Raw genomic sequence first — 23,056 nt, 5'->3', positions numbered from 1 at the left:
CTTGTGCACTTGAGATGCAAAAATGGTTTTGACTTTACAAAGCCACACCTCGGCGAAACCAAGACCACTTCTTGCATGTACTCTCAGCAGCCAAATACTGCAGCAGCTGTAAGGAGGAAAAAGTTGGGTGTTTTTTTGGTTTTTTCTTTTTCCCCTGAGAAAATTATTTTCAAGGGCAAAAAGCTTTTGCATATTGCCTCTGAGGAAAGGAGATCCAGCATTTGGAACTGGGCTCATTCAGGCCTTGAAGGAGTTTATGAAACCTTTCAGCTTGAGAAAGTTTGAACTTGGAATCAAACGGTGGTTTGAGGCCATCTTTCATTGATATCTCCGAGTTGTTTTATGGGGCAGTGTGGAATGGAGAACCGCCACTGAGGTTTTTGATAATATATGAGTGCTTTAAGGTGTAAGAGAGGTATTTTTGCCATCTGAAAGGGAAGCCAAGAGAAACTAAAGGGGAAAAAAATAACCCAGTTAACACTGCGCTGTAGCAAAGCTGCAGAAAGCTGCTACTGCTATATTCTTCTGAGCTCTCAGCAACCTGTAATTATGAATTGGCTTACAGCTAAGATATTGATGGATATCACTCAAGAAGGAAAATGAGAATGTCTAGATTTTTTTACAGTGAACCTGTACTGAACTCTGTGTGACTCTCCTATTTATAACCCTGTGTGAAGTTCAAGGAAACTTGTCCTGGAGGTTTCCCATGAGAGGGAACTGTGTTTTTACCTGACTAAAGCTCTCTGGATATTTTCCCATTTTTTATTTGATCTAAGTGTGAACTTTCTCCACCCTCTGCCCCTCCTTCCTTTCTGGAGTGGTTAGAGAGGTTGATTACAGCCAGGATTACACAAGAGATGCCAGTTGCACACATGTTTTGCATAACTGTGCTGCGTTGATTTCAGACAGGGTGCCCCAAGTTCCCTCCCTGCCTTGCAACAGAGAGTCAAGATCTCTATCTTCATTCCTGAAGCTGGAGAAATGCTGTTGAGGCCCTGCCTATTGAAACCTTGACAAAGAGCACCTGGCTGGGATGCTCCCCAACCACACAGTTATCTGCATGCTGCAAAGCACTGGCTTTCAGAGAAGTCTCTATTTAAAGGTTGTCCAGGCTTTTTGTATTAAATATGCAAGTTGCTTTATCTCTATGGGAGGCACTGCAGATGATCAGTGGGGCAGTTTAACTGAGGAAGATTTTCAGTGTAAGGCAACAAGAGTTCCCTGGGATGCTGCAGCTGCTCTGAGACGACTCCAGCACAGCGAGCCCGCTGCCTGTATTAAGGATGGGGAATGTGCTCCCCAAGCATGTGTCCTTTTCTTCCCTTCCAGCCAGACAAGCGTGAATGCTCTCAGGTGCTCCAAGATGGTCGAGGGCCTGTGGTGAGGATCCTGACTGGAAAATTAAGACAAGCTTATCCTAGCACTGATTTTGGGGCTAGTTCAATGTGGCTCTTACCTTCAAAAGCAGTGAGGTCCGCTTGATTTCAGCGAGAATTAGGGGCTTTGACGGCGTAGGCCGTAGCCTGTGTTTCAGTTCCTTTTGCTGAGAAACAGATATTTTATTCCTCCTGCCTCTTTTCAGTTTGGAGTGGAAGTCTAGGACAGCACAGGGTCTCCCCCAGCCGAACAGGACTGGGGCTGTTCTGAGCTGCCGGTGGCACGGTACTATATCACGGGACAGAGCCGGTCTCAGGTGGGCAGAGCCCACACTGTGTAAGGGCTTCAAGCTCTTCCTAGAAAATAAATCACATCCAAAGGATACACTGCTGAGAATCTGATGATGAAATTTTTATATAGAAAAGCGACATGGGCCATAGACTCTCTCTCACTTGGATACCCTTCATGTGCATGCATTTTGCTCGTCTCCTTGGAGACAGTGCCTTGTCTGAGAGCAGCTAGCCTTGGCTAGGAAAGGCCTGACATTTCTGGTTTGTGGGATGAAGCTGTGCTGCTGAATTTTCCAACAACCAGAAAGGCATGATTCGATACGAGCATAAACAGTTCTGTACAAGGGTATCGTGTGAGCATCTTTCTCTAATACCTCTTTGGGGACACCACTTGAGTCCCCGGTGTGAAAGACGGAATCAAAGATCTTTGAGGAGAGCCTAACAATCCCTGTCTCTTGGATATCAGAAACGTTTGAGAAATTTCTCCCTTCCCTTCTTACGAAGAGCTGAGTCAGCTGGACTGGCATGTCTGGAACTCTGTGGCACCTCGAGCAGGCAGTCTGCCAGCTGCATTACACACTGCATCCAAAGGAACACGTCACTTCTCTCTCTCTCCCCTTTGCAATCTCCACCCTCTCCCTTTTATTTTTCCTTGTTGATCCGTGTAGGTGAGTCAGAGAAACCTGCTCATCCACAACCTGTTCCTTCTTGCCAAATCCTCGAGCAGCACTCCCAGTTCTTGTTAGGTGTCAGGAATAGGTTATGAAAACAAAAACTGATACAGGCAGAGCACTGGGTATAGAGCGCATACTGTAAATGAAAATCAAATGCATAGTGAGTGTGCCAATTAGAATGTGTTCCTAATAGAGTGATGTCCTTTGTAGGAGGCACTTTATTCTGTGATTTATATATAATATTACTTTTCTTCCTGTAAAACACCAGGATGGAACAGGGAAATGGTTTAAGGCATAAGTAAGAGCACATTTAGGGAGAAAGGTCATCTTAACTCTACTGGATTCTAAAACAACAGGAGAGTGGAAGATTTTCAGTAGGAAAATAGGTGGTTCATGGAAGTGTTTTTGAACAAAATGACTGGGTTTTTGTTACCAGTTGTAGTTGTACTAATCTGAAAAAAATCATTGGCAGAATTCCTCAGTTTCCACTATCGATGTGATTCTGACCCCAGGAATTAAAAAATCATGAGTCTGGGTTTCCCAGATCATAGACACAAATGAGAGTGAAAGATGATAAATATTCCTTTTTATTTACCTTATGATATTTATTTCCTGAGTGGGGAGAGAATGAGAAAAAATGCAAGCTAACTTTTCTCTTTGGTTAGTTGACTCCAGAAGCTGGAAGCTGAAGGAAAGCATAGTTGGGTGAAACTGCAGGTGTTGGTAATGCTGTAGGATCAGGTGTGTCTCAATATCCATAGCTACGTTTCCGTCAAGCAGCATCAAAGAATTGATTTTTGGTGTGTTTTGGAATGAAGCTGCTTGGCTTCAAAGGGAATAGATCATCCACCAGGAAAAGTGCTTTGCTTGACTTTTACATGCCACAGTAAAATGTCCACGTTAGCTATATTGTGAAAAATGTATCCATTATGTCCGTATCATTGGTCTTCTACAAGCAATGAGTTTGTCCCAAGGGCTAATGATGAGCCAACTTCAGGAGACGGCAAGTACACTCTTGGTTGAGATGCGTGAGATTTCTGCCTTGATCAGCATGAAGTCCAGGACCAATTTGACCTGGCTGGTGTACAGTCTGTGGGATAGGATTGCACCATTGGTGAAGAGAAGGTAAAGGGCCATTTTATGTCAGATAATATATTACTTGTAGCAAGAGGCAATCATTTATCAGAGAGTTCAAGCCAAGATGAGAAGACAGGAAGGTTTACTGCCCAGCCACCTTCTGCGGAGGATGAACCTAGAATACAGACAAAAAGAGACCTGACAAAGGCATTCAAGACATCAGTGTCGCAGATGGGAATGAACCCAGATGTCCTACATCCCCATCTGCTAACTCAGTTACAAGACTTTCCACACAAAAATTAAGAAAGAAAGAAAAAAATGTAAGAAAATGAGAAAAAGATATTTTTCTTCTCACAGGTATTGGGAAATGAGATTTACACCCTTTTGTGCTTGATTCAGCCTTCCTGGAGAAATCACCTATTTTAAATAGCCTAGTAGAGCCTTCAGTATGAATTTATGCAGTTAAGTGTGTTTACAGTTTCCTAAATTCCCTGTTCTTACAGGAAACCTTTTTTAAGTATTTCTGGATGTTTAGAGAGCTCTGTCTAGCGCCAGCTTTTCTGTCTTTACTTTCAGCCCAAGCAGTTTTTTCCTTCCTTCTTTTCTTTTTCTTTTAGATTAATTTCACACCCATATTTAATTTCCTTTCATTTTGTCTGCCTCCCTTTCAGCCATGATAACACTTTCTGAATCTATCCAGGGCTTTTAGTGCAAAACTAATCGCACCAAAAAAGAAACATCCTAAACCCCCAAATCTTCCCTCCCTCCCTTCTCGTTCTCTCCACTGAGCAGACCTAAAAAATGTTGGGTTTTAGGAGGTGCTCTGGAACTGTCGTTATTTATTTTGTGTGTTACCAAAAAAAAAAAATAATGCAACTAGGAAGGATGTTGAGGCTAACAGGAATTGCTGAATTTTATTATCCAGAAAAGATTAATGTAGCTACAGTGTCAGACTTAGACAGCTGATGTAGAGGTTTACGCTAGAGCAGCAGCTGTCCAGTATCACAGATTCATCTCTCAGAGTTAAAGGATCCCATCATCCTTTAAAAGATATCTTTGCTGTTAATTTTTGTTGTGCTAAGAATTGTTTTCATACAAAAAGGGTCCTGACTCTCCCTGCCAAATATTATGGCTAATTTTGAACATGGAGCAGCAAAGACCACGAGTGTTGGTGAGGAGCGTGGTGGGAAAGGAGGCGTCTGTCCAGCTGTGGTGGCAGCAGACTCCTTTGCCTTAGTGGAGCCGGAGTAAATGCTCTGGGTGTTGGGAAGAGCATTTGGGAGCAGTGAGCTGGCCCAAAAAGCATATGAGGTTTTCCAAAGTGTGCAGCACAGCTTGGCTCAGCAACATCTACTAGAGAAAAATCCCACCCTTATTTTGAGCTCCTCTGTAACATTGGTGGTAAATATATATGTTGTCAGGCAGAGAGCAACAGGAAGAGATAGGAAAACTGCATAGGTAAAAGGAGTCAGAGACAGCTCTTTTTCTGTTTGACCTCATTTGACATCTGTGCAAGACATGACAAAACCAGATGCTTGAACAGCAGATCTTTATGACGGTGACACAAAGACATGGGCCACAATGGTTCTTGGGCAGTAAGGAAAGTATGAATAAAAATTTTCATGTCCCAGAGGAGCCCATTAGTTTCTCAGCCTGACCTGGTTTTGGAAGCAAGGGTCCCTTCACTGCTGGCCTTGATCAAAATAAGTGAAAACTCCCTACTTTGGTGGTTGGGAAAAGAAGAGGAGCTGTCAATATTACTCTTCCCCTGTCACCATTATCTTCATGACAGCTTGCCGTTAATAGTCTGTTTCCAAAACTTTGTTTCTGACAGTGACAAGAAAAGGGAAAACTTACTTACGTAAAGGGAAACTGGAGCACGTTCTTACTATCTCCTAATATGAGACATAAAATTGAAAGGTGTCAGGTGCTAAAAGAAATGTTTTTTCTCGTGCAGGAGCATGGAGGTGGAACAGTGGAACTCATTGCCACGGGATGAGAAATGAGCTAGAGTTAAGGGCAGCTTGTTCAGTGGTTTCATGCAGAAGAAGACTATAGTGCTGTAGTGAAAGTTAAATGGCATGAATTCTCTCTGTCTCCCTTCGTTTATATAGTATATAATAACTGGTAACACTATGTTTGGCACTGCTTGCTCCAAGTAATTCATAGGTTTTGTTGGCTTTATAGTGCTAAAGGCCTTTTGCAAGGTGTGCGGAGGGGCTGCACTTGGGATAAACTGTATGCAGCTGGTGTAAATCGACTTCAGGGTATTACTCCCACTGATACTACCTACAAATCTGGCCCAACATCTACACTTGTTTTACCCAAAGGGGGGAAAAAAACCCCAAAACAAACAGAAGTGTTTCTCAAGGGAGTGTTTGTCCAGCAGCATTCCTGATTTGCACAGAGGTACCCACGCCCTGCGCTGCCTGTGTGAGCTGTGCCTCTCCACCTGCAGTTGGAGCTTGGCTTGTGATGACGTGTGGCTCTCCAGTCACCTCCTTAAATTCCTGCTGAACTGTGGCACTGACGGGGAGCAGACAGGACAGGGCAGAGAAGAACAGACCAACCTAAACTTGTTTTCACTTTTTCTACTCGCTCTGTTGCTGGAGCAAGTTTAAAATGAAAAGAAGCCAGTGAGCACATTTTGGAAGGTTTGCCGTGTGAACCAATTAACGCTCCGCTTATCAAATCAACTTTCATATAACGTTAAAATGTCTGACGTGGAGTGGAAAGTACAGAGCTGGTGTATACGGTTAAGGTTTAACCTCCATCTTAAGCCAGTTCCCACCCACATCCAGATAGCACGGTGGCATTGCAGGGAGGGGGCTCCTTGCCGAAGTCGCTTCGCTCACGTTCCTTGCGGGGCCTCTCCCCCTTTAAAAGTAAGTTGGCTGCTTTTAAGCGGTTCAAAGCTAGCCAGGTGATAAAACACCCACTTATTTTGTGGACTTCCTGGTTTTTGTTAGTTTATCTCACCAGCGGGGTGCTATTTAAACAGAGTCCCTTTTTTAATAGTATTTAACCATATCAGAGTCTGCATAAAATTCCTGGGAACCCCACCAGTGCCAGGGTTGCCTGGAGGACTGGGACACGTTGGTATGAGACAAGGACAGTGAGCCCAATTCAATGGCCTCACAGCACAAGTGCAGAACATGTGCACTTGAAATTTTCAGGTGGAGGGGAGGGGGAGGAATCTGCAAGCTCCATTGCCACTAATATAAACTAAAAAATCAGTGTCAGATGCCTTTGGCCAGCTTTAAAGCTCTTACATTGACAGAAATAAAGGTAGGACAAGGGAATTATGTGAGGAGAGCTTCTGTGTGGTGTGATGTGTGTTTCTTGGGACATGGAATTGGAGCAAGTAACTGTGAATTTCATCTTTTTCAGAACTAAATACAACACTAGTGTATTTTCCTTGATTTAGTATGTAATTTGTTTGCATGGTTTCACATAGACAGTTACATTGTCCTTTGTTTTTCACGCATACATAGATAGAACATACAAGCCTACAAAGTGAACTGCTTGTCTTCTGATCTGCAAAGGAAGAAACTGGGATGTGAAATTCTTGCTTTTCTGTTTTTAATTATTTAATGGGTGCTGCAAGACTGTGGTAGGAGTCCTGCAAGTATCTGGACAGTTAGGGAGATATCAGTAATTCTGTGACTGTGCCAGTGAAACAGGAGGTGGTTTGTTTGTTTGTTTGTTAAACTTCTGGCACAAAAAAAAGCCACCTACTTATTTATAACCCTTGTGGCAGATTGGAACATTGTTTTATCTGTAAAATCCTGCAGATCAGCTAATAAATAAACACAATCTGATGAATCAGATTAAACAACAGAGCCACCAGTAGCTGCAAGATAAATCGTAATAAACTACTAAAGTAATGAAAGACTGCAGGCAGAAACATCTTGAAGGTACAAATAAGGACCCCAACCCCTTAGCTGTTGTACACGAGCACTAAAGGTTACAGATTTATACTAGATTCTGGCTGTGTGCTTATACACAGAGAAGGTATAGATGCTTGAAAGCTTCTCCTGACTAGTGTATTTACTTGTTTTCCACATGTGCATGTTTTTGTGGGTCCGTTCTAGCCAAAATGTAGCACAGATGAAGTCCTCAGAGTTTATATATAATCTGATGTTTAATACTGCTTTCTCTAGAAGATCAAGGGAGGACTGAAGACTAGCATGGTATTCCACTGCTAGCCACTTATTTTACAATACCGTAAACAATTGGCAGGTAGATGCAGGTGTCAAACTGCTGGTTTGTGCCCTGGAGATATTTACAGGAGTGTCAGGCGTGTCTAGAAAACAAAGGGTATGTAGGTGCAACATTTCGCCGTTGTTTTACTGTGCACTGATGTACCAGGAATATCTAGTGGTGTTTCACTGCTAGCTGTGTAGGGCTGCTGTAATAGTACATGGTAGCTGTCGACAGAAATAACTTATTGCTGACTGCCGCTGTGCAAAAAGTCAGGACATGCTATATTTCATTTGCTGGGAGGCTCACAAATTGTTGAACAACCACATATATATCAATAGGCAATTGATAATAATCTTTATTAAGAGGTACTGGACCACGAGGTCATGAAGTGAGTCAAGTGCTCTATTTCAAGCTCCAAATCGAGATAAGCACTAGTTGCTTAATGGCATATGTATGTGGGCTTCTCCTGTTGTAATGATGCATTTTGGGTTTTGAACCTTTTGAGGTGTCCAGAATAACCTTTTTAAACACAGATCTGGCTGTATGGTCTCCTTTACAGCCTTGATCTAGTGAACCTCGTGTGACCTCACAAACCCTAATACATGACCCAAAATACGATCATCTAAAAAACGTTTGTAGAATAGAGACATCGGAACTCCATGAGGTCCATGTATCTGCATCCTATGAAATGTACCCCAGGTATTGCTGCCTCCACAGGGACTGGCAAGCATTAAAAGATTAAGGTAAAGTTTTCATAATGTGATTAGAGATTTGGGTTTTCGTGAAACTCGGACTGCTTTGAGATGTCATAGGTTGGGCGCTCAGAAGTGGAGGTACTTGACACTGTCACAAGTCTGTGTGTTTGTATGCTCTAGCAGCCTGGAGCCTTATTTTAGATGTGTACATGTTGTGACTTCTGCATGCAGCTTGTCTTGGACAATCGTCAGGTTAGCTGTGGGACTTGCTCCTATTTCTGAACTCCAGTGTATACCGATTAGTGTGTGTGTGTGTGTGTGTGTAATCTCCCAGGCAAAAAAAAAAAAAAAGCAACAAATCAAAGACCCCCCATGAATTTCAATGAACGCATTTACAGTCATTAAGCACAGCAGTGAGATACAGCATCGGAGTGGGAGGCAGTTTCCTTTGCAAAGCTATGTGCTGCTCAGAGCCAGCATGGGCTTAGGGCTCACTTTAATTTTTTTGTGATTAATTCTTTCGGGGGTCTATTATTCATGTAAATATTTTTGTGTGTGTGAAGCTATGAGTTAGGCAGCTCTAGAAAAGACAAAGTGTGCTGTTTAATTACAGTAGTGAACCAGAGGGACCATGTGTCACGTCTCTGCAGCCTCAGCCCTCCTACCGAAACCTCAGCGCTGCCTCGGCTCTCCCTGGCTCTGACAATTGCTTCCTTAGCTTGGGAAAGCTGGAGGTGGGAAGGACTGCAGCAACTATTATATCCACCTTTTTGTGACTATTGCACGCTCTTTTTTTTTTTTTTTTTTTTTTTTTTGGTCCTGTGTGGTGTTAAATGTCACCAAGCTCAGGGGCATTTTATATTTCCCTGGGCTGGCCGTTTCATGTCCTGAAAGGACAACATGCCTGCAAATTGCCTCATATGCTACCTGTTTTTTTGTCTGACTTCATTTTCTTATTCCTGCTTGATCCTCTACTCTGCATTATCCTAAATATCTCCTCCCACTCTTTAATGTTCACTCCCATATCTAATAAAATCACAGTGTATTATTAAGTCCTTAATTTCTCAGTAGAGATATGGGCCATATTTTTCTGTGTCTACCTATTTGTGTGAGCTTCACCAAATTAGCCTCTGTGCATCTTGCAAAGTGCATGAATTCATTTACAAGCTGCAAAGAAGGGAATTATTACCTTAATCATACGTATGAATAATTGAAGCACAGGAAATCAGAATAACTTGCCTGCAGTCACAAAATTTGTAGTGTAACTAAGAGTTGAACCCTACACTCCCTAGTCCCAGCTCAGTGCTTTAATCGTACTTCCTACCTCTGGGTTAAAACTCATCTTACTCTGTAAGTCTCATTCAAGGCAAAAGGCTGCTTTGTGGTAGGCACCATGTAACTGCAGAACAGCTTCCCTCGCCTGGGCAGCTGCCAGGTTTAAGGAAGAAAGAAGAAATAATTAATGAATACGGGTTATGATGGCAGCAGTGGATTCTACAGCCTCGTGGATAGGTGTAAGTATCAGCCCAAAAGAACATCTTTAACTTCTTCGATGCTGCTGCAGAAAGCTTGAATTGGAGAGTACTGGGGTTTCCTCCAGCTCTGGGGTGCTGGGAGTCAAGTGGGAGTTTGGATTTTACAGAAGTCAGTCATGCTCAGTGTGCTGCTATCAGAGGGACTTCTTCAGACCAAAAGTAGCTACATCAGATGGCCACTTAGTTCAGAAATCTCAGCTGACTTCCCTTCCAAGGCCCTGTAAAATAATGTAAATACAACAATAATGTAAAAATTATAAAAATTAGAAAAAAAATAAAAATAAAAATAAAAGTGATACAAGTCAGGTACAAAGCTCAGTGCAAAGGCTCTAGTCCTTGGATTGGGCTGACCCACATCACACAGCTGTAGTAGTGCCCTTTCCTGTATGAGCTGGTAGCGTTAGCGCTGAGATGTCGCAGGGACTCGGGCCATGGGCGGATGGATGGGATGGAGTTCGGTGCTGCACTGCTGCAGAGGAGAACGTGGTACGTGAAACAGGGAAATGTGGGAGCAGTTAATCCTGACTGCTGAAAGCAGGGCATGTTTTGTCATTGGTCTTAAGGGAGGCAGGACTTTAGCTCAGCAAAGTGTAGCATTGCTCTTAACCTGTTCTATAAGCCTTTCTCATGTTATATGCTTATGGCAAGGTATTACCTGGGATGCCTTGTTATTTCCCTTTGACTTACTTTATATTCTGCTATGCACTCCCATCTCTTTTGAGAACAAAATGCTGCACAAATGCCTTACGGGCTCTTTCTCTTTCACTGACCTTTTTTATGACTTTAAAGAAGTTTCCCTAGGCCCAAGTCTGCTTTCTGTCTTGAATATTGACCTTAGAGTTACACCATCTCATTGTTGGTGCGTGCAGACTTCTCAGCTATCAAAGTTCACCCACAGGACTCAAAGTATTTCTAACTCAGAAACACCTTGCCTTTTATGTCCTTCTCCTCTTCCCCCCTCCTCCCTCCACACGAACATTTTAATTTCACAAGCAAACTTCTTTTCTCTGTGAATTTTGACGAGTGGTTTACCTGTTTCATGGTAAAAATTGTACTTCAAATTTAAATGTCTTTTTCACTGTGACTGTCATAATATTTTCCATTCGAAGCTGAGACTCCACTGTGGGTTTTCTGTACCACATTGTCATCCGTACGAATCTGAGCTTAAATGCCTGGAAATTCTGACATTTCAGTAAGAAATATAAAGTGTTTTTTTTATATTCTTCAAGTTAGCTCTTTCATAGGTATGGCTGCTGGGTTTTGCCCAGTGCCCTGGTCTTTCCCAGTTCAACAACGGATCAAAGATCTCTCAAGATCTTACGCTTGTTTGCATTCGCTGTAGGGTGTAATTTCTATGAGAATGAGTGATGGTAATTTTTTATATGATTGCTTACCCCAAAAAGGTGATAAAGGAATAATTACCCCAAACCAGGGAATTTCCAAACTGGCTTTGCTTGGGTGCTGCTGCCATTGGCAGCAGCGGTTACGTACAATGCCAAATGCGGTGTCCGTGTACAGTGGTCTTCAGCGAGTATCTCAGAGAAGGCAGCTTCATACCAAGCACACAGAGCCAGACTCTGAGTAGCTTCACAGTGGAAATGGCTCCACGGTGGACAAGAGCTGCCTTTAGAGGGGCGCTTGCAGAGGGTTTTGGTCAGCTGTAGCACTGTTGAACTCTTTGCTTTCAAGTCAACGGCCTCTAGCCCAAGACTGCTTGTGCCCAGTAGTGCAAGCCACATGTTTTGGGGGCAGATTTTGACTATTAATATTTACCTACTATACAGTGTTTGACAAAGGCTGAAATCTCTCTGGGCAGTCGTGTGGTTTCATAGGTGGTTCGTGACGTGGAACGAAGTGTGCTGTTGAGGAGATCACCAGAATTGAATTCTCTAATACACATTTACAGCTTTCCGTTGGGTAATATGAAATATGGAAGAGTGTACACCCACTGGCAACATTCACGTCCACAAATACATATATATATATATATATTTTGTCATTAGTTACTTTGAGAATACAAGGGGAAATTCGATGCTGTTTCACTGACTTGACATTTTTCCCCACTGCAAGATTTGTAAAATCCAGATCATAATGGCTAGCTGCACGTTTTACAAAACAGGTTGTGCAAATTGATAGCAACACAAACTGCTACTATCAGAACCCGTTCCATTGTGGTCTGACGTGACCAATTGTGCTGGAACCCAAGTCACAGTCACTTTGTGCAGTTTTATAGTATAAATCAGATTTTACACGTGTGGAGCTATGTTGTGATTGTGTCTGGAGAGCAGCAGGGACAGAATTTGGAAATGAACCCAAGGGAGTTGTAGCTGATCCTACTCAACTGGAGCTCACAAACTTTGTTCTTCACGGCTGTGTCTCAGCAGTTTCCAGTTGTGTATTAGGCATCATGACTAACATTTGTCACATGTTGTTTATTCTCTTATCTTCTCCCCAGAGGAGGGACCGTGTGTGCTGGGGTATTTCTTTCCTTCGGGAGTTACGTTCCTCAAATCCCATATTGCCTGTTGAAATTGGGACTTTATCATTAGCTTTTATCATCTCTATGAACCTTGAAATTTGATGGAATTTGGGTAGCTGATGGTCCTAGATATCACAGGAAAAGCTCAGCCTTGTTGTGTGTGAATAGTTTCTGAAATTGTTGCAGTGCAGGGAGCAACCATTTGAAGAGGTGTAATACAAACATTTTTTTATTGTTGAAGCTTTTTTTTTTCTGCTCTGACCTTGTAGAGAATGTGTTTCTCTATACTAAATGATAATATATTTAATTAACTGTAGCTGCCTCTTGAATATCTGAAAGCAATTGTCCTTTTCCCTTGTGTCTTACAGTTTAAGTTGCTCGTTAACCTGGTGTAGCCAAATCAGGTGGGCTAATTCAGCCCTGCTTCAGCTTGGTTAACTTAGTCCCTTCAGCTGCACTGGATTTTTTTGATTAGACACTGAGTTAGCTTCTAATGAAGTCTGTCAGACTGACAGACGTTGATGCCATCTAGATGCATGATGAAGCATTGTTAATAGTGATGGAAAAAGTCTTTCCATCCTAGGGAGCCACCAATGTGTTTTCCTAAAGGTGCTTCCAGAATGAGATGGCTGGTTTATGTTTAAGAGTTGAGGCTTCATCCAGATCGTTCAAATCAAGGGCAATTAATCTGGGAATAATAATGAGCCTCACGCTTGGCCTCCACTGAGATTTCCAGTACCAGTTACGGCAACAGTGTAAGCTAGTGAGCAAAATAAAAGACCACAATAACAGTTTCATCTAAGATGCAGTACTTTCCTGAGGATAAGCCTTATCTCTAAATAAAGAAAATAAATCCACAGTTTGGATCAAAAGCACCTTTTTTGCCCCAGTGGAAAATTTGATTGTGTCACTGAACTGTACATAGAAACAAACTTTTTGAGAAAAACAATCTTTCTGCAAGTGCGTTCATTTTATCAAATCCCTTTTTTCTGAGATGAAAACTTTTGAAACTTTTTTGACCGACAATGATACCAAAGGCTCAGGCTTTTTCATCTTCCATCATATGGGTAATGTGGGGCACACACTGGTATCTGCTAGTCCGCCAGGGGACCCAGAGAATTTCCTTGACTTTGGGTCTTTTGTGTTTAGGGCTTCAGCCCCAAGGCAAGGAGCCCTCTTCCCAGTTTCTTGTTGGCTATGGGTGTCCTCCCTCCAGTTTCCCCTGCGTTTTCCCATCCCAGTGGTGACGGTGCATTTTGGCTGCAATTAGTACAGCTTGGATTTCATTAAGTAAATGACTGTGAAAAGCTTTCAATATTGGGACAAGCCCAATAGAAACATGTATATTATCCAACAGAGGATGTTCTCAATTTCTTTGGCTGGAAACTAAAATTCTTACCTAAGATTGTCAAAACTCTGGAAGAAGTTTGACCTTCCCCATACCTCAGCCAGCTCTGAAAATCGCAGGCGATGGTGTTTACTAGACTTGCAGTACTGACTTAATAGCTCTTTAGTTATTAGAGAATAAATGTTCGTGTTCTACAAGTTTAAATTGTATTAAAAGCCTTTATTAGCACGGCTTGGCAAAATACACTTCTGGCTAGCTTTCTGGCCTTGGGTTAGGCCATTCTTGTGGTTTCTTAATGACATGCTACGAAAAGGATATACTTTATGAGAATCTGGTGCCAGGTTTTGCATGTATTAAGAGGCATTTGCCATTTGTTCGTAATGCTGCTGAGTGAAACAAAAAAGAAAATTTTAAAATTTGAACGCAAGACGCAACTCCTCTGTCTTGATTTTCATTGTGCATTGCTTTTTATATCTTTTATATATATATCTTCATATTATATATATTTTAATATTATCCAGTCTCTGCAAATTACTGGTAGCAGCTCAGTTCTGGCATGTAACAGTGCTGTTACCAAAGTTACTTTCCGTTGTCTTTTATTTTCCAACCTTCCCTTAGTAATTTTGGCAAAGTTTTCTCAATGAAAGAACTCCTCTGGGCCATGTAATGGGTTTCCCCACAGCTGGGAGCAGAATTAGGCCACTGGGGCAGCTCGTTTTTGTGAAGGCAACTGTTCATGCCATGGGCAAAAGTGTCTCAGAAGTTTCTTTCCCATGGGACTTGTTTGACACATAGGCAGTGCTGAGGTGCGATTCAGCTGTTTCGTATCTTTTCCCCTCTTGTCATCTATTTATTTGCTTTGTGACCAACAAGCCTGCCTTTTTCCTTCTGCTGATACTGCACATTAGTGTGTAAAATGGATGGGGTGAAGTACCCAGTGGGTGGGAGGAGGTGTGTGTGGTGGGAAAATAAGGCTGGGAAAAAGGTCTGGGACTTGAATAACCTTTCTTAGGTGTCTTTCCATTGCAAACATTGTTTGCTGCAAAAGTGTGATTTTTTTTTTTTTTTTGTTTTTTTTTTTGATAGTAAAAGTGGGTTGCAGTGGATTTGACCCAATGCTCTCGTTCTTTCCGCAGTGGGGAAGCCTCACAAGTGTAACTACTGCGGCCGGAGTTACAAGCAGCGCAGTTCGCTGGAGGAGCACAAGGAACGCTGCCACAACTATCTGCAGAATGTCAGTATGGAGGCTGCTGGGCAGGTCATGAGTCACCATGGTGGGTGGAAAACGCCTTTTGAGGTCTCTTGGACTGGAAGCATCTCTTGCGGGTTTTTTTCCATCTGTTTTTCTTCCTTCATTTCAGCTTTGCATCACTTCCATCTTATAGATTGCTTATACTCAGATAGGCAGGAGGAAAGATGGGCTAAAATTCTCTGTCCGATTTAACAGCACTGGTTTTGCTGATTTTATTTTTTTTAAGTCAGTATTTCATTTTTTAGTACATATAAATATGCAGACATGAAAATAGAAAAGTCACATGTGCAAAGTTACCCAAAAAATCAACTAAGCCATATATAAAATATATGATTTCCCTCCCCTTTGTTTCTGATGGTGACTGACAATTAAAGAGATAAGGATGATGGAGGTATTCAGAAATCATTATTTCTGATCCCTGTAATATTATCTTATATCCCCCAAAAAAGGGAGGGAATATATATAAAAATCTCCAAAGCGGAACGGAATTCAGCAGTGTTGATGAAAGTAATTATAACCAAAAAAGTGTTTATATGCATTTATATTTGTTAGTATTAATGTTAACTAACACTGCATGTGTTAATATACATAAAGACTGAAGATTGCCAAAAAGATTGTTGAAAGCAAGAAATGTCAAACTCCATGAATTTGTTTTAAAAATTTTCCATAGCTGTTAGTACGGATAATGAGCATAATGTCTCAGACTGCAGGGTTGTAGGCTTATCTGTAGCATTAAATACTACATGGTAACTGTCCAAAAATTGTTAAAATTTCGTTCAAAATCATCATTTTGGAAACTCTTCTAAAACTGAACATCTTTTAACTTTTAGAAGTTGTCTTTAGATGTTGGTAGTTGAAGTATTTAGACTTTCTTACTAATCAGAAAATATAAAAATTATACATTTTCTATTTTGATTAAAAATTACCATATGCCTAAGAATACCAAAGAGTTAGATTGTAGGCAAATGGAAAAATGAAAAGGTGAAAGAACATTTCATCTTTTTTTTTTTTTCCATTTTGTTGCTTTTCATTGTTGAGTGGAGTCATATGGCTTTATTTGGAAATTAATTATGTAAAAGTTCTGAAAGGTCATTTCTAAAAACCTAAAAATACAAGCTGAATTAAAATCTACTTCATTTAAAAATGAAGTAGATAAAAAAATCATTTCTAATACTGAGCTACTTTTTGGTGAAACAAAAACAAAATCAGCAAAAAATTGTAACGAGCACTTTTTTATGAACGATTTAATCCCATAAAGGCCATCTAAATGTATTTAATATGTATTGCCAAAATGTTTTTACAGCTCTGTCTTTGATTACTATCTTTGTAGACATCCTGGAGACTAAAATCAACATTTAAAATGTAACGGATGACTTCAGTGTCTTTAAAGTTCGTAATTATCCGCTTTAGGCCTGACTTTACACTTGGAGAAGTCAGTGGAAAGACCAATTTCAGGTCTTTGCTATGTGCAGGTACCTGTTGTGTGCTCGGGCTGTTAGAGCGCTTAGTTGATAGTATGAGTTTAACCACCAGCGCCATTCCCACCAAAATACACGCTCTTCACTCTACAAGGGTGTGCCTGTCGTTAACCAGCGAGGTGATGGTTTCAGTCAGCCTTTCCTTAGGGGAGTAACAGTAGGTTGATATAGTTGTGACAGCCAGGATGTTTCAGAGATTAAATTGTAGAGGATCTTCCCCAACTCCACTCAACTTCTGGGTTTGTTATTCAGGTATTTATTAAAAATGGGTTTATTTTTCTTGATAGTGTGCTTCTGAGGAAATCTAAAGCTTTTTCTAAGCTGCTTAATGCTATGACAAGAACATTAAGTCTTAACCTTGTCTGCCCAAAGAAGCTGGAATGGTTGACCTTGCATTGATTTTTCCACCAACTGAAGTTAAACCAGTGCAAACCCCATGTGGACAGTTCTTTTATTTACAGCCTGACTGACTTTGCTTGGGCTTAAAATAGAAATGTTCACACAACCACTTCACTTTTTCTCAACAAAATTAGCTTAAAACAGCACTTTGAATTCAACAGTGCCTCTTTCTCCTCCGGGCAAATATGTCTAAATCTCCCCTGGTGAATGTTTAAGGGGATGTTTGATCCACTGTCTCCGTTTAGCTGTTTAGTGAGGGCACAGCGAGGACAGGCAGCAACAGGGAGCTCCAAATTCAGCTGGGATCAGTAATAAATCCCACCTCACATCCCAGCATCACTCCCACCCATGAAGCTCAGCATAGGAGTGAGGGTCATAAGCAACAGCCTTTAGAGGTCTGCAGCAAAGTCATTTCTCCTGGGACTATAAAGACACCAGGGAAGAGTATACAAATGATTTCTCAGCTTAAAGTTAGGTTTTAGTCTAACCTGGAAAAATGTATTCATTTTCTTCTCTCTCATGTCATACATGGAAAGGATATTCCTGAGCATAAGTATATGCTTTGGAGATTTTTATCATTGGTTTATCTTCTATCACATTTGGGTTAAGTTACCCTGACTCTCTTTCCAAATACTTTTGTAGTATTTTGTTCCTGCTGAGTGTTCTGAAGCATCTGAATGCATTTTGGTGTGGCTCCTGATGTAGAGGTGCGGAATTTCTTATCCCTACCAGCATCCTGCTTTAAGGGCACAGGCAGCTGTGCTGGGTCTTAAACAATACAGCCAACTTTTAACATCACTCTAAATTATTTCTGCAGAGATTAATTGTTCCAGAAAAGTGGAGGCAGCCCCTAGAGAGTTTGGATTTTTTTCAAGCGTTGTTCTCAAGTTGATCAGTTTATAGGCATGGTACAGACATCTACTTGGGTGCTTTCACTATGCCCTGAGGAGGCCTTTAATTTCAATTATCTTTGTCTTGCACATGGCTAGATCACCTGACTAAAGCCACAAGGGGAGGGGAAGGAGGGCTAGTTTCTGTGTGTGGGTAGGAATGTACAAGTCTCTGGGTCTCTCTCCATCATCTTGCAGGGTGCAGGTTGCTTGCTGAGCTACCCCTCCTTGTGGCTAGGTCCTGTTCCCTGCTCAGCAGGACAGCTGCTGCAAGAGAGCTCCCATGGCTTTGTTGTTGGCAATTTTCAGCTCAGCAGTGCTGGGCCCGGAGGTTGAAATTAGTCTGCAGTTTCCTAGCTAGTAGTGTGTTGGGGGTGACAAAAATTACAGTCTCTGAATGCCAAGAACATGACCTTTGCAGGAATGAACAGGGAGAAATGTTGAAGGCTAGCTATGGTTTATACCTGGTTATGTGTTATTCTCCATCTCCATAAAGAAAAAAGTCCAGGGGAATTCTTAAAGTGGAGTGGAGAAAGATACTCATTTTAGGAGAAGGAGAAAGAAGCCTAGTCCTAGGCTGTGCGAGGCTCAAAGGCCAGATGCATACAAAACACGCAGTGGCCTTGTGTCCTTCCCTCTTACAGAATTGCTTAAAGCATCGTGAAAATGCTGGTCCCACAGGAGACATCACACTGTGGTCCATGGGAATACTTCGTGTCATTTCCCTGCACACACACACTTTTTTAAAAATAGCAATATGGTGAGCTTAGGAAAGCAAGTTGAGGTAGGTGGAGTAATGCTAACATATACCAGCTGAGACTTAGCCCAGTATCAATTGTCTGCACACAAAGGTATTTATCAGCAAAACGCACATTTGGTAATTTTTTTCTTTTTTTTTCCCCTATTCTTACCTCACTTGGACAACATCAACTTTTTTTAATAGTGTGTGTGTCTTCCTACAAAGTAAGGAGTAAAAACTAAAAAATAGCCACTTTGAGCACTATGATATAAAGACCAGTGTCTTCAGGAGAGTGAGTACTGTTCTGAAGACCATCCAGGTTTGTCAATTGAGAGTTTGGGCTTAGAAACAACATTTGATGTTAACTGCAATTGAGACCATAAACAGTGACAGAGACGGTGAACGTTTGCGTGGGCAGGCCAGGAGCACACCTTGATAGCTGATTAAGAACATCCCTGAACAGAAACATACTCGAGCGTGGGCTTTTCATGGACTAGATGCTTGATTTTTAGAATAAAAAAGCCTTCCTGAGCTGAGACCGTAAGTTCACAGTATAAAATGAGTTGCTATATCAAAGCTAGTTATAATGTCTCAGCTGTTCTTCGGTAGCTCCCACTACCAAGGTAATGAAATATGATGAAATACAACAAAAAATGAAATGCATTTACCACAGAGTAAATGTGTACACATGAGCTTCCATTACAGAGCAGCTGATTTGTGATAACTGTTGGTTGTGTGTGATTGGGTTGTTTTTCCCCTTTTTTTTGTTTTGTTTTTCCTCAAAAAAAATGATGTGTGCTGGGCTATTTGTCCTTTATTTGTGTATTTTGAAATTGAAATTAATGTATTTAGAATAGACAGTGTGATCTTTAGCTTAACTCTCTAGGTTTCTAAAATGTGATATCTCACCTGTTTGGTCTGGTTTGGCATGCAATTTAAATGGTTTCAGAAACCAGACTATTTCCATCTCTCCCTTCTCCCAAGAAATCTACATAACAAAGCACATTCTGGTAACTTATTCCCATCATAACACAAGTATTGGCATGATTCAGTGATTCTACTGCAAAAGAGCCATGCCCTGGGTTATAGACTTGAGTTCTGAGGTGGGAAAAAGAGCTTACAGCATGAAAGATGGGGAGTGGTAGAAAAAAAGCTTTTATTGGTGATTATTTTACTTTTTAAAGGATTCCAGGCAGAATTTTTGCCTGACTTAGAGAAGAGCAGATGTCTTTTTTAGCACTATTCATTTCTCATGGAAGAAAGGTTTCAAATTCTGTATAGGAAATTTTACACACATATGCCCAACAGTAGAATTATTTAATTATTACTTAATTGTTATAAGACATACAAATGTCACTACATTTGGGGCTTAATCAGCTGGCTATGAAAGTAATCAGGAGGTTTTCAACTGATTTTGTGGGTAAGTACAATTCTACAAAGCTAGCATGCCCTTAACAGGCCTTCCCGGCAGGGAATTGGAGCCCCCCTGCACCTCCCTAGCTCCCCACCACCATGTCCCGTACACCAAGAGCTGGAAATTCTTGAAGTGGCATCCATGTGCAAACCCGACTCCATCAAAGTGAGGATGGATATTGCCGCTGAGGAGGGATCCAGGGTTTCACAAGCCCTGTGTGTGTGAATGTGCATGCATACGCTGATTTTTGGTAATCGAAAAGCACAGTCAGACACCAGCTCCCAGTGAAAATCAACAGATGTAATCTTTCCTTTCTTCCAAAATCTCCGTGGTAAATACTTGGGTAGAACTAGTGCAGATAGCTCCTGACCGAGCACAGTATTTAAATAACCTTAAAAATATAACCTTACCTATTAAAGTATTCCAAACCTCCTAGACTGCACTGGGCATTAATTAGGTCACTTGAACACTGCATCCCATTTTGTTGCAACATTAGATTCATTTCATATTTATGCTTTTTCTTCCTCTCTTTCATTGATGCCAGCAGGACTGCCTTGTAAATGAGAAACCATTGTGTTTCTCAGGGGGAGCATCCTGTACAAATAAAAAAGCAGCAGAGTAAATCATTTTATAGCATATGGTAGATTCTAAGCCTGAAAGTACTCGGCTTTCCATAGCAGCAGAGGCACAAATGGAATCAAATGAATAAATTGCCATGTTTTCTTATTATGAATGTCTGAATTGAGAAGTTCACCTGAGCAGATACTCTGTTTTGTAATTGCCTGGTATTTGCTCTTCCTTACTAGAAAGAAGGCAAAGACAAGGCTTTTATCACCCTATTTTTCATATATTATGTGCTAACAAACAGCTGTGTGTTTAAGAATAGGGGAGTGATTATTCCATATCAGGATGCTGAAGGTAGTAAAGTTAAATGGGAGGAAAGTAGGCTGGTGGTGTTCATTTGTGGCACAGTCTCAGGGGGAAGGTGTCTGTGACACAGAAGGCTGCCATGGGTGAGACCAGAGGAGGACCAGCAGAAGACACATACAGGTTTCAGTCCTTTTCTGTTACCTCAGCAGTATCACCCATGACTTCATGGGAAGATTTATCTAATACAGGGAATGCAATGGATTACTCACAGTTTACAGATTATAGGAACTCTGTGCAAGTTCATTGTTTCCATCCCTTTGCCATCTGTTCTTCTCCTCAAATAATTTTTTTGCACCTCAACTATCCCATTAGCACATGGACTAGGGGCTGATCCTTCTCAAGTTTCTCTTGCTACCTTCTGAAGATGAATGCGGGACAACCACGTATTAAATTCATGGCAGCAGAGCAGAACTACACATGGAAACACACTTGACATAGATTGCAAATGACTTGGACTCTGTGGGTCTGATCCACAGCATGGTACCACTGACCCTTCTTGCTGTTTGTAAGAGGATGCTCAACAAAAAACGGAGTATTTTGTAGGTATTTAGTGAATAGCTGTGTCAGCAAGTGACATAAAACCCTGTGTGAGCCAGTCACCACCCTGGTCAGGAGCCCGTGTAATTCCTGTACTCCTTTTGCTCTAGCACCTTATTCCCCAACCCAAAAAGTGACAAAGAGTGAGACGAGTAAAGACAGAAGGGCTCATTGATTTCTTGTTATTGTCTCAAAGACAATGTATGAGCATTCCCCTAACATAGCACAGGAATGCTCCCTGCTGATGCCAAGAAGTGGGTGACATCCAAGACAGATGGAGACTTGCATTCACAGGTTGTTAGGTCTGTTTGAAGATATAAAATATTAATCAAAATTTCTGTAGTTTCTGTGACTGATTCTGAAGGGAATTTCCATACGATGTTCATCCTGTAATTCCAATAGAGTGTTTGTTGATTTTAAAATCTTGCATTGGGAGAGAGGAAGCATGATTTAACAAACAGATCCTTCATTCAGGAAGCCTTTGTCTTGGGGAATGCACAGCCAGGCCCAGGAAACACAAGTTATCAATGCCTTGTACGTTTTTTAGTCATTGAGATCAATGTGAAAATAAAATAAGTATGGTAAGCATGCCAAATGATAAGCATGAAGTTAAGGAAGCTACACAAAACGGTAACTAAAAAGTTACATTGGGAACAGGTAACCATATCGAAGGGAGAATAACAGAAAATGCCATCTACGGAGTGAGTTTTCAAAAGTGTCCCCTCCTCACCTGGGATCTTGAATATTCAGAACAAAACAAGTCCTTTAATAAGTGCTTAAAGTTGGGCTTTTGCTAAATAAGATGGTCCCAAAGAGAGGCATTTTGTAAATGTGGCTCTGCTTAAAGGTGATTGCTATCTTGATGCCCAGTGTGTTCTTGCACATTGCTTTATTTTGTGTTGCACTTGTTGCGCAATCAGCAGGGTTCCAATGATGTGTGTCATCTGTGAAGTGTAGACCAGACTTGTCTGATACGATTTTTTGGTTTTATGTAGTACCTCCTATGGACGATTGTAAGGAACAAGAGCCTGTGATGGACAACAATATTTCTCTGGTGCCTTTTGAGAGACCTGCTGTTATAGAGAAGCTGACAAGCAACATGGGAAAGCGTAAAAGCTCCACCCCACAGAAGTTTGTGGGTAAGCTTGAAATACGCCTTTTATTATTTTTAGTGCATAGGTATAGGTTACTTGTTATTTGTAATAGTCAGAAGAATAAGGGGAAAAGTAGTGTGCTCAGAATTTGGTTGCGATGGGGAGGGACAACAATGGAGGTGGCTAAATCACAGCGAGAAATCCTGAAAATTACTGAATTAATTTTACCAACCCAGGGAATTCAAAAGTGAGGTCCCAGAATCATGACAATGGCTTAGAAATTCTTCAGCTTTTTATTATGCCTTAAGGCTGTTTTGTTTTTCTTAACTTTCCTCTGGCCCTTTTGAGATTTAGTTGTCATCTTTCCTCTCCTTGCCCCAGCAAGTAAAAGCTAAGACTCTCACATAATTATCTGTCTCCATATGTGTGTTAAAAAAACAAGTATCTCAAGACTTGCAACTTGTATTAAATTCTTGAGAGTTGGCAACAACTGGCCTGATATACCAGCACGAGGAAGTAAAATCGCATCACTTCTGTTGAAGAAGTGCTTGCTCCAAGTGCAGTGTTCTGCACACAATAAACTTATTAATGCATGAATATAAACCAACATTGGATGACATGGTTACCACATTTAGAATCCTA

The 23,056-nt window shown here is 41.2% G+C and overlaps 1 protein-coding gene across 7 annotated transcripts in view; it reads left to right on the top strand.

Moving 5' to 3' along the window:
- Window positions 1-23,056, top strand: part of IKZF2 (IKAROS family zinc finger 2) — a 120,971-nt gene that overhangs the window by 82,316 nt on the left and 15,599 nt on the right. For 6 of the 7 annotated variants that reach the window (XM_040604334.1, XM_040604331.1, XM_040604333.1 and 3 more), the window contains 2 exons: window positions 14,818-14,955; window positions 22,316-22,459. In XM_040604334.1, coding sequence (XP_040460268.1) covers window positions 14,818-14,955; window positions 22,316-22,459 — 282 coding nt within the window. The remainder of the gene's footprint in view (window positions 1-14,817; window positions 14,956-22,315; window positions 22,460-23,056) is intronic. The other variant, XM_040604335.1, reaches the window with a different exon arrangement.

The sequence above is a fragment of the Falco naumanni genome, chromosome 8 (assembly GCF_017639655.2).
Source record: "Falco naumanni isolate bFalNau1 chromosome 8, bFalNau1.pat, whole genome shotgun sequence".
NCBI classification, from domain to species: domain Eukaryota; kingdom Metazoa; phylum Chordata; class Aves; order Falconiformes; family Falconidae; genus Falco; species Falco naumanni.
The sequence above is the reverse complement of the archived record's forward strand: the minus strand, read 5'-3'. Positions and strand labels throughout refer to the sequence as shown.